The 11,590-nt window shown below is 49.7% G+C and overlaps 1 protein-coding gene across 2 annotated transcripts in view; it reads right to left on the reverse strand.

Annotated features, from left to right (window-relative positions):
* LOC144179519 (ATP-binding cassette sub-family G member 1-like) overlaps nt 1-10,134 on the reverse strand; it is a 95,404-nt gene extending 85,270 nt beyond the window's left edge. The window contains exon 1 of one of the 2 annotated variants that reach the window (XM_077707907.1): nt 9,170-10,134. Coding sequence is in view for 1 of the 2 variants with exons in the window: in XM_077707906.1 (XP_077564032.1) it covers nt 9,170-9,260 (91 nt within the window). In the remaining variant the exon portion in view is untranslated. The remainder of the gene's footprint in view (nt 1-9,169) is intronic. The other variant, XM_077707906.1, reaches the window with a different exon arrangement.
* Between the last annotated feature and the right edge of the window lie 1,456 nt (nt 10,135-11,590).

The following is an 11,590-nucleotide window of genomic DNA, read 5'->3' on the forward strand; positions in this document are numbered from 1 at the left end:
TCTGATACAAGGAGCGTTTGATTACCCAGGAAACATCCCAGTGAAGAACACTCTACACAAGCGGAGTGATAAGCCAAGCGTACAGTCACTGTGCTTACAACAAAATTTTGATAAAACAGGTGCCATAAATACTGTTTCACCCAATACCCAATATGAACCAACAGGTCCAGACTTCCACTTCGCGAGTTTAGATTACGTGGGGCAGCGCTGGTACGTTACAAACGCGCCCACTGATACAACAAAGCCAAAGTACGAAGAAACAGAAGGGCTTCTTACGATGTCGTGCATGTGAAAACAATGTTTAGCACAGTTACGACAGAGACGGTCAATGTAACTGCGCTAAACTTTGCTTTCATTATCATGAACAAGCCGAGACGTTTTAGTTACTCTGAAAGCATTTGTGTCTTGCTGCGTTTCACCATCGCGGGACAAGTGAGGTAGAGTTGGAAGCTCGCGGCGTTCTCTGCTGAGAATAGGTGTGTTCATTTTGGCTGCACTCGCTGAACTCATTCAGGTAGTGCAGCACTCGCCTCTTCGATTTATCGGCCGGCGCAGAAAGTGCAGGATGAGTTCCCGGTTTCCCTGCACTTCCCCGATTGGAGGTGCACAAGCTGACAAAAAATTAACAGTGGTTTAGCTCGGGTATGCCAGGATATACGTAGCGTGAGGTAAGGTTCAGCTGGTTATTCTTGGGTTTCCTGGTTGTCTCGGATTAGCTGATTATTATGATTATTGCTGCTAAAACGTTTTTCAATCCAATCCAATCCAATCCAGTCGCGGCGGCAGCGGCTCCGGCACGCCAACTGTGCGCCGTGAGACGTCACTTCTCCTCGCGCATGTACAGCACGGCTCTCCAGGAGCCACGCGAAAGTGCTAACCTCGGCCATTGTAGCTGGCGCTAGAAAAGTGAAGCGCCTGCGCTGAACTAATCGTGAACTCGTGCAGAAAGTGCAGGCTAGATCGAAGAGGCGGGGATGTCTCGAGTGCAGTTCGGTGACGGCGTCATTTCGCCCTGGAACCTCATCCGCTCGCATACATCGAACACGTCGTCGAGGGGGTCTTCCCCGAATGTCTCGGGAGACCGGTTTATTGCCGCCTGGTGCGTCAACGCTCAGGCTGTGCGGTGCTGCCGGCGGAGCTTCGCTTCCTCCACGGGCCTGTGACGTCCCGCTTCGGCTTCCCGTTTGCACAGCTCCTCGTCCTCCTGTCGCTTGATACTCCTCTCCGCTGCCCCTTGCGCTTTTGTCGTCGTCGGCGATTCCACTGCACGTGTCCCGCTCTCACGGCTCGTTTCGCCGCGCTGATTCTCGGGGTCGGCCGTGTTTTCAACCTGTTGATGTCGCTATAACGAGGCTGAGGTCTGGGAAGTTTAAGAATCTATTCCGACGCGTCCTCTCTCAGCGGCACCCTGAAAGCGCTTGCCACATCTGCCGGTTCGCGCGGCTCTTCCGTGAATACTTTGCGCGCTGTATTTGAAGCCTTGGCAGGAAACGAGAATGTATTCGTTGCGTTGCTTCGTCGGGGATTATACTGAAGATCAAATTGGAGCTACTTGGCATCGGAAATTTAAAGGTTCAATTACTGGAGAAACTCAGCTGCACTGGTTACATAGTTCACGATTGAAGAGCGCTGGAAAAAACGTCCTGTCGTTTTGCGCGGACGTAATGCGACTCTGGCGCAATGTTGACGCGCCACCACGAGAGTCTGAAGGCCAACCCCCGGAGAGAACTTGTTGTAGACATAATATAAACACTGGCGCCTGGCGGCGCCTCGTGGTCTCGGTATGGATCAAAAGGTTGCGCATATTACACCAGAACAGGAAAAAATGATCAATGCCACCTAACGGAACATAGCTGTTGGGCAAAACGTCTGCTCGCGTATCATGACGTCTGCTAGCCTCCGCACCCTGTGATTCCACCAAACCACTCAGCATTGGTACAAAAAACTCCTCCTACCAAATGGACGTCACAGCAAAGGGTGAGGCCGCAGTAGGCCACTCGCTGATTGGCCACAACAACCGATCGTAGGTGTAGTGCGTGCACAAATAGTCATGTGACCCAGCACTTCTTCTATTGTGGGTACCTAAAGGCGTTCATCAACACAAGTTCAACACGAGTCAAAAACAGAACGAACAGAACAGATAAAAACGAGTCAAAGAACAGAAACTCTCTGCGCTAACTATGAAACCTCGGGCGGTCTGTTTTAAGTACAGTCCATACAAGGCACGCCTACAATCCGCCTCTTTCACAACCCCACTGCGCATGCGCAATCCCCTAGCGGCCAAGTCCCTAAGCAGTCCAGTAGGGGCAGCAGACGACATTCCCCACAGCTCCCGCACAAGCGGGAAGGGGTCGTGGTTGTATTTACATAGTTTGATTTTTTGTGTGTGCTCGTTGTGCGCGGAACAATGCCCACAACTTGTGCTGCGTTCCGCTGTAACTCGGAGTGCCGAAAAGGGAACGGTGTCGGCTTCTATCGCTTCCCGTCGGCCGCACGCGATCGGCTACGGCGGTTTGCGTCGCTCGCGTCGGCTCGGGTGATGGGAACTTTACGCTTAGCATCCTGGCGGATATTTGATCGCTGCTATCTGTGCAACTGCGAATGACAATCCGCAACACAACTTTTCACTACACTATCATCCCCTTTCTCGCATGTGGAACCTGTTATAACTGCCGTTTGAGCGATCGGTAACCAAGACATCTGCGTAGCCTGTTTCGATGCTTCCGCGCAGGTATCGCCATCTCTCGGCCGCTCGGCGCACCGCGCGCCGCGGCGACCGGTCAGCGTAGGCTTGCATCGCGGCAGATACATCTGATCGCCGCTTTTAAAATAAGCCCTGACAACAATCCCTAGCACAATTTTTCACCACACTAACACCTACTTTCTCGCATGTGGAACTTTTTAGCGATCAGATTGATTCAGAAGAGCAGCGACAAGCGCGGTTGCTACCGTGGTCTGCGCCGGTTCGAGCCGCTGAGTGTGCCGTGCCGAGCTGTCAGGCGCGGCTGGCGTGTGCGCGGACTGTTTCTGAAGGCAGAAAACGCTTCACGATTGCTTGCTTTATCCATTTCTTGCGAACAAACGCGCAGAATCTACAAATTCAGCTCAGCGATCATCGTAGTTAACCATGGAGCAAAAACAGTGGGCGGAGCGACGCCGACGACGCATCTCATGCGCGCATCGGGCTCGCTCTGCTACTCGGACGGCACACGGATCTGTCCGAGATTTCTCTGCCAGCCCTCATTCAGTGATAAGAAGCCGCCTGGTATTATGTGATGACCAGGGGCTGTCATCTTAAGGCGTTATAACACCAACACAGAAGAAAAACTTCGGCTGCTCCTCGCCGTAATGGGGGATTGCCGTGCATACAACGAGAACGCAGCCGGAGGAAACGCCGGCAAACCCTACAGCTTCAACTTCCGCTAGGCACGCTAGGTGGCAGCACACCGCAATGAAAGAGGCAGATTGCCTGCAATGCAGCGCGCATTTACAGAAAACTCTATCCCTGCCGCATAGGCGACGACTTAGACATGGTGCGAATCAACATGCGCCCTGTAGCTTTGGGCCGTCCAAGCGCGGTAGACCAAGCGTCGTGTTCCCCCCTTTAAACTCCCTGACACCTAAAATCCCCTCGCTGTTCGTGTCTTTCCACCGAGGACCTCTAATTACCGTGGTCCTTTCCATATGCTCACCAAATCATCGGCTTCTTCGTCCCGCAAAACAAAAAAGGTGGCCCTAAGGCTTAAAAAAACAAAAAAAGTTGACGGTTTTCCAGGCTGGGAATCTCTCGTTCGGCTAGCTTACATGCCGCATCCCCACCTATGCACAACGAAAACGATGAAAAGTGAAAAAGCGTTGCGGCGGCAGCCCCCTGCAGCCTTTTTACGGTGCGTAACCGTAACCGCCGACATCAACCCAAAGCAGCACAACGAAGCTAACAAGCGAAAGATCGACAAGTGAACTGCCCGCGGTCTTCATTAATTAACTGACACTGAAGTGAATTTGTCAAGCTCGCGTTTTTGCTTGCACTGCGTAGACTGGCTCAAATTAGCCCACTTTTCATCGTTTATCCGGTTGACAAGTCGGTAATTATTTTACAAAGAGTGAAAGAAGAAAAACTACCATGCGCGGTTTGCGGCGGCCGCACCAACCAAAGGCTGTGACGACGGGAGGAGACGCACCGGGATTGGTTAGCATTCAAACAAGTTTCGGTTTCGGTTCTGTAAAACAACATGCTTGACATCCGACGGCATCGTTGGATGGGCATTCCCGATATCTCAGTAATCGTCGTACCGCGCTTCTGCCATGTTGTCGGCTGTAAAATGCATAAGATAAGCCTCCCAGGACGGCTTCGAATCGTAGCAATCACTAGCCGAGGCCTACGCAGTGGATGAACGCCCTCCGCATCCCCGCAGACGCTCAAATGCCATGCGCTTTTCCCCCATATTTGGAGCTTGACTTACTCATGCCTGCATCGTAAAAAGCGTGTTCGCACCAGGCCAAGGGTCTGCGGATTCTGGCCTGTGCCCACTGCCCGCAAGCAGTTGGTGCTTATGGCAAAAGCACGCCAACGAGAACTCGCTAGCGCGCCAGTGTCAGCCTGCGCGCGTTCTGTGAACTAGTTCGTGGAGCAGTGAAATTACGGCCCAAAAACAGGGGAACTCAGTATAGAAAACATCGGCCGAAAACGAAAAAGTCAACTTATAATAAAAAAGAATGTACCCCCGGGGGTTCGCACTGGTGACTTGCAAAACAGCTGCAGTAGCATACCTAGCGCTCCAGACCGCGTGGCCACAAGCTAGCGCTGCTGACTTTGGAAATATAAAATATATAATGTATAACCATTTCACACTTTTATTTATTATTAGCATTTCAAGCAGCTGAGGTGACTATTTGGTTTATTGCACTCGTGCAGAAAGCGTCCCCCAAATTTCCAGAATATCTCACGTCTAGCATTTGCTTTTCTTAAACGGAAAAGCGTTCGCAGACGCGTAGTCGTGCTGCTGACCGCTGTGCTTGTTCACCCAGCGCGAAAAAGTGCTTCCTGCTCCCTAGTTTTGCGCTTCACGGTAAAAGTTTCCGTAGATTTTCTTAGTACCTATATTGACTTCGTTGACTCTCTTCTGACTTCAAGTGGCCTTAGGTTTTCCTACTGGCGTACCAGTCAGCGAAGCGTCGCATGTGCGCTTGTGCAGCGCTTGTGTGAAGCGACCTTGACTTGGAGCTAGACACAGTGTACAAACTAACAAAGTAAAGAAAGGCACATTCTCCCATTCACAAACGTGTCCTGGCTTCGTTTCAACTGAGTGAACGAATTGCAACGAGCCGTCGGCGGCCGGCGGACGAAACGCTGGGCCGACTGACTCTGTCAAAAGGTCGGCGAGCCGTGCAGTAGCGCAGCCAGATCATCTCCTCCTGTCAGATCATCTCCTCCTGACGTCACACGAAAACGACACAGAAAATGGGCGAGGGTGCTGAGAGGAAGGCAGCAATTTCGAATTGATTTTTCTACTAAATAAATTCGCGTAAACGCGCGCAGAGTGGTCGAAACAGGGCCTACGGACTCCGGACTACAATTTGCGCTCGTAATCCCGCAATGCTTACATATCCCTTCAGTGTCCCTTTAACAGCCGTTCTCCGTCCAAGCCACCCTCAAGCAAACACCACATGCCTTTCTCGGAAAAAAGGCCCGGGCGGAAGACGCATCACTCTAAAACGGAGACAAACAGAGACGGATGGAGGGTTTCGCGGCAGTCTGATGATGACGTAGCAGCGAGAGAGCGGGCCTATCCCGCACAACGACACCGCGTCGGATGCGGCGGCACCTTGTTGCTGTCGTTGTGGATCGAAGCGGCCGCTGCGTTGCGCAGCGAGGCCTCTTTTTCCTGTCTGCTGACCACCCGCGGCGCGGCGTTGTTATTATTGCGAAATGCGATAGACGCCACCTCTTTCGTCCGGCTAGCAAGAACGAATTGGTGGTTTCACAGCAAACACGCAAAACGCAAAGTGTAATGAAGGAAGATTCCTGCTTTCAAACCGAGAATTCACAGGTTTGGATCTCAGCCCCAGATATTTTCGTGTAGGACGTACTGATTTCTTTGTTCGTCGAATTTTTATTTTTCTCATTCGAACATTTATTTATGGTTCTATAGTGTGACTGACGAAGCTTTAGAGACTGACAGAATGGTTTCCTCGTTGAGACCACACAGGAATGTTTGCGTGTTTAAAAACTCTATCGCACTGCTTGTAAACAGTCACAGGGGAATGAAATGCTTTCTGGAGAAGCCCATAGCTTCCTAAAGAAAGAGGAGAGGGCCTGCATTTCTTTTTGTTCAGTACTGGCAATGAGCCCACTCGCGCTATTTGAAGTCTCAAATGTAAAAATGCAAGCATCAAACGTCGACCTAAACCAAAGAAACAGCATTGAGAGTGAGCCAAATTGAAGAGGCAGTGACTGTGAATGTCTAGCTGACTTCACGCAAACGCTTTTCGAAGCGACATACGTTCCCGGGGCTCACCGAAAACAGGTGACAGACGCTCTAAACCGAAGTGACCTCATTGCTTGTACTGGGAAGAGCCCGAGCTCTTGCGGCCCAGTGACCGTGTGATGGTTAGAGAAGTAATGGATTTGTCACCGATGCCTGACGATGTGTCATTTGTGTTCGATGATTGTTGACAACCGCACAGTCCCCGCTTCCCCACATAATGTCACCGAGGTGGAAGAAGAGATGCGCTGATCTACCCGAAGAATCGTCTGGCAATGGTGTGCGTTCCTTTTTGTATTAAGCGTAGCTCATACGGCTGGGGTCCCCTGTATCTTCGGTCTGCAAACAAAAATTCCCTCGGAAAGGTCCCCGTTCCTTCTAAGTGGGGTGTGCTATTTTATAGCACGAGGAGTTGGAAAACGAACGACTCGGGGTGTGCTAGTAGCACACGGTCATTACCAAAGTCACACACCATTCAAAACATTATTTTGATCACAATCTCATACGTCTCGTTACTTGCATATGTATGTTCAGTGGAGTAGTTATCAACAGGCACAAGTTTCGAGGTCAGCAGAGTCAACACAAAAATTTGAGTGTGTGCGAGAGAGAACAACTTTTTTAGGAGCATTGATCAGAAGATAGTGTGGGAGTGGTTCCATTGTATGTATGTGTCTTTGTTAATGAAGATCGCCATCAAAGAAATAAATATTTCTAATGCCTTCCGCCTAAATTCTGCGTCGCCTTTGCACCCTGTGCAAAAACGGCTCTCGGGTCATTCACCTTCCCGGAGCGGAATACTTTCATCGGGCATAGGGGGTCAATGCCCCATGGAGCCATTGCCCACCATCGACAACAACGAGCTAGTGAATCGCGTCATGGCCGCATTGTAATCCTGTAAATAGATCGCCCATTTATCCCTCACCATGGTTCTGCCGCCACGTTTATAACTTTCTTTTTCTCTCTGTAACCATGCCAAGAATGACAAACACATTCCTATGCACCTACGGTGTGAAAACGTTTATTATTGCTGGCCTCTAAAACGACGATTTAACTGCGCTGAGTTTCACGCATTTGTAGTGTAGTCTATACGCCGAAATTAGTGCGCACAGCTTTGAAACCACCTACGAATTCCGGAACAACGCGGCACTTTCCAATGAATTTTAGCTGTAGAAAAGCAGTACGCGTAGTTGCGTGTAATGGTGCTAACTCGTCGCCTAATGCCCGCAATTAGAAAAATCACCCTACCTTTGCCTGCTCAGAAACGTCTATTACAGTGACCAGTATAAGCTCATTTAATACTAATGATTTGCAACAAATGATTTTACCCGCTTCGTCCGCAACGGTCAAGCGAAAGGACTACGCTTGCAATGAAAATGTATCGAAACAAATTTCATCACAGTTGGTTGCGTGTGTTAAGACAAACGCAACCTCACCCAGTTTACTGCGTATGCTTACTCCAATTTAAAAATTTCCACAATTCCGCCCGTTCCGCCTATTCTACTGAGCCCTTGCTATCTCAGCGGTTCTGTACGGAAGGTCAGAGCGCGAAGCCGTCAGGGTATATTGATATCGCGCTTACACAACCGGTATCCAGTCTCACCGCTTTGAATGTTTCGTTACCCCGGTGCGACATGCTGCAGCCGCATGTGATGTAGCCATCACCCGTAGGCCTGCTTCGCATCTGTTGATCCACCCTCGCGGCGAGCTATACTATGTTCTCTTGCCAATTAACTCCCTGTTTTGCCACACCATGGTCAAAAAGACTCGGAACGAATATCAGAGCAAGCGAATATGAAATGAAATCGATTATTTGGTGCTGCCGCGTTGGCGCATCTGCAAAAAGTTTTAGCTGTAGGAAAGCCCCGGATTTTTTTTACCCCTACATTCGCGATGATTGTAACTTTGACAATTCGGCTTTCAGTTACTTTAAACAAACGTTAAAATTTTTGCTCACCCGGTATTTGCTGATCCGGCATTCAATGTATTTAAAAAGCGTTTAAATTCAACCTTCGTCGTTCGGTTGATTAGTAGTTCCTGCGTGTCTACACCAAAAAAAAAGTGTCTTTACCACCACTAGCTCAAAATTCGCCTTTTTTAATGTTGCTATAACAGTTTGAAATTTAAAAATAAGGGCATCGTGGCCTCAAGCGACAAGGCTTCTGCGCCCGTCCTGTCCTTTTCTTATTGTCTTGTCTCTCACGTGCAGTGTTTCCACCCTTAAAAAAATGTTGCTAAATGCACGTTTGAAATGAAGCAATGCCCCACTGTAGACCGTGCTTCTTCTAAACTTTTTTAGCCACGTTGAGGAGACAGCGTGGCGCCGTATTCAGAGTTTGCTCCTTTTAGAAACTGTCAGTTTTAGCGTTTGGCTCCAAACTTGAAATACGCACCTAGCTTTCTTTTTTTTTCAAATGTCTGGAAAGCGGTAAATGGCCAATAAAGCTGTTGTTGACCTTTGCTTAAACGAAGAGTAGTTAAAACTGCCAGAGTTAAACGCAGAGAATGCGGAATTGTTTAAATATGGAATTAAATCGGCGAATAATCATAATGTGTGCTGTCATCTTGTCCAGAGTCATTCATATCATAATTTATGATAATTTCAGCTTACCGACAAGTCCAAAAATGTCCCAAGGACCGTTCAAGTTTGAAATAACCAGAGTGGACTGCAAGTGCACCCAACTCACCTGGTACATCCAGCGCCAGGTTGTCAAAACACGCCGGTGTCGAGGCGTTTTCCAACTTGGACACGTTTAGGAGCACAGCACCAGAATCCATCTTGACTTCTGTTGTGGTAGGTTTGGCTTACACAGAATGTAAAAAAAAAAACAGAAGCGCTATCACCGGCAGCACAACCGCCAGACGTGGCTTCGGTAAAAGACGCTTGTCGAAGTTGAGCCGCCCTGTGCACGCTCAGCGCTTTGCCGAAACCTTTGCACAAAAGTCAGGAAACTTCACGCAGTGCTCGCAAGAGGCCTTGCGCGAGTGGCCCTACTGGCGTTGTCTGGTAGCGCGGACCGCGAGTAGCGCCGGCCTTCCCGGCCTTCGGCCTGTTCACGAGTGAGACGACGCACGTGTGGACGACTGCGCCTGGAGAAAGCGAAAGGGCCGCCGCGCGCCGTTGTTCCCTCGCACCAGCACCGGTCTCGGCCACGAGGGCTTTCCCTTGACGGTTCAGAGGAAAGGGCCACACGCGCTCGCAGCTGACCGCCGATTTGGGAGGAAGGTCATCACAGCCGGGGCCACGCTATGCCACCCTAGCCACGCGAAGTGGTTCACAACGAGTTTTGCTTTCTGGCCGCTCCTGAGCCGCCGAGGGATTGCGAGCCACAATGCAACAAGCGTCTCGCCGGTCCTCCGCAGGGTTCCACGAACGTCTCGCGGAGGGTGGATAATGGGCTTGCGGGCGACGTTTTGAAGTTTGCGCCAGTGTGCGTGAGAAGATGAGCTCTGCTTGACCAGTCGTGTATCCACTTTTTTCGCCCCTGGAATGCGTATTCGTGTCACTCACTCCAGTTGACACGCAACCGTGATGACTTGTCGAAGGGACGAGTTGGCGTCAGAAGGTATTGCGGTAATTCAGTGCTTTCTCCGCTTGGCCAAGTCATGATGACATGTGTGGTGGCAAGCAGGGTCTCTCCGTTACTAACAGTGCTTGCTGCTTTGCCCGAGAAACGCCTGCTTCGGTGGCTCCGCCAGTTTGCGGCTCTGGTTGCAGCGTGTTCGCAGCGGAAGCCCGACGCCAGCATCCGTTGCCTTTTCGACCACCTCTTAGTGCAAAGGCCGTAGCGTAGCACTTCGCGCTTTCTACTACTTGCCGACGCAATGGCAGTCAAAGACCTTTGACGCCATACTTTGTCTAGTCGGAATGTACGTGCGCTTCGCCCATTGAACTCACTGAATACCGTCCATTATTCCACCCAAACCGTACTCTTCTGTGGCAGGTGATTTCGAGCGCACGCTGGACACCGCGCGCAGAAGAACGGTGGAAACGCGTAGTTTGCGCCCATAAAAACCTGCTTCGGCGCTCGTTAAAAACCTCCAGGTGGTCTGAAGTAATTCGTATCGGTCTGGAGTGGCGCACCTCATAGCTTTCATGGGCGGAAATCACAGCTGTTTTTATTCTGGGTGACTAACCGTATTTTCATTCAAGCTGTGATGTCGCAATTAAAGTGTAGCATTGACCTTTCTAAAATTGTTATGTGTTACTTGGGAGACAAATACACCTTGAAAGAGGTTGGTGCAGAATAAGAAATTTCTTGGCCTACGCGGGGGTGCGGTGTGTGAGGAAATCTTGGAGGGTAGGTTCCCTCTCTTCTGCTCGGTATGTTCTTTACTGGCAACCGCCAACGCGGAATTCATAATGAAAGGGAATACCGGGAAAAGGTTTTCAAATATTTCATATAGTTCGAATGCTACACTGCAAGTGAAACTCGCGTGACACTAGTGTGCAAAGTAATTTGACAAAACTTTGTTGTTGTGCGTGCGCTTATTTCATGGACAATATTGATATTCAGCGCAGAGTTTTGGATAGGCCACGTGGTACAAAACGCGCGCGAAATTTTAACTTCCGCTCCGAGAGCTTGCAAGTGTGTGGGCACAGTGCGCATTAAAAATATTGGCGGAGGTCTGTTTAGGGGAAATTCTTTTTTGTAATGAACAGCGATACTAACACGTATAAATATGCATTAAAAAATCTGGCAGCGTGACCGATACATTTAAAACGATTATACTTTATTATTCGATGTTGCGCCTTCCCTCACGCTGCCTATAATATTCATCGCCTGTTGATGACAGTGATACGTAATTGAACTAACGCTTCTTACGTATTGTGGGAATTAAACACTATAGATATGGAACTCCATAAGAGGGACACTGAAGTGAATTTGCCAAGCTCCCATTTTTGCTTGTACTGCGTAGACTGGCTCAAATTAGCTCTCTTTTCATCGTTTATGTTGTTGATAAGTCGGTAATTATTTTATCAAGCCCCAAATAAGAAAAACTACCATGCGCGGTCTGCGGCGGCCGCACCAACAAAACGCTGTGACGCCGGGAGGAGGTGCACCCTGATTGGACGATGTCCAAGATTAGCATTCAAACAAGTTTCG

This window comes from Haemaphysalis longicornis, unplaced genomic scaffold (genome assembly GCF_048455015.1).
Source record: "Haemaphysalis longicornis isolate Haplotype H1 unplaced genomic scaffold, Haemaphysalis longicornis Haplotype H1 scaffold_4, whole genome shotgun sequence".
In the NCBI taxonomy this organism is placed as follows: Eukaryota; Metazoa; Arthropoda; class Arachnida; order Ixodida; family Ixodidae; genus Haemaphysalis; species Haemaphysalis longicornis.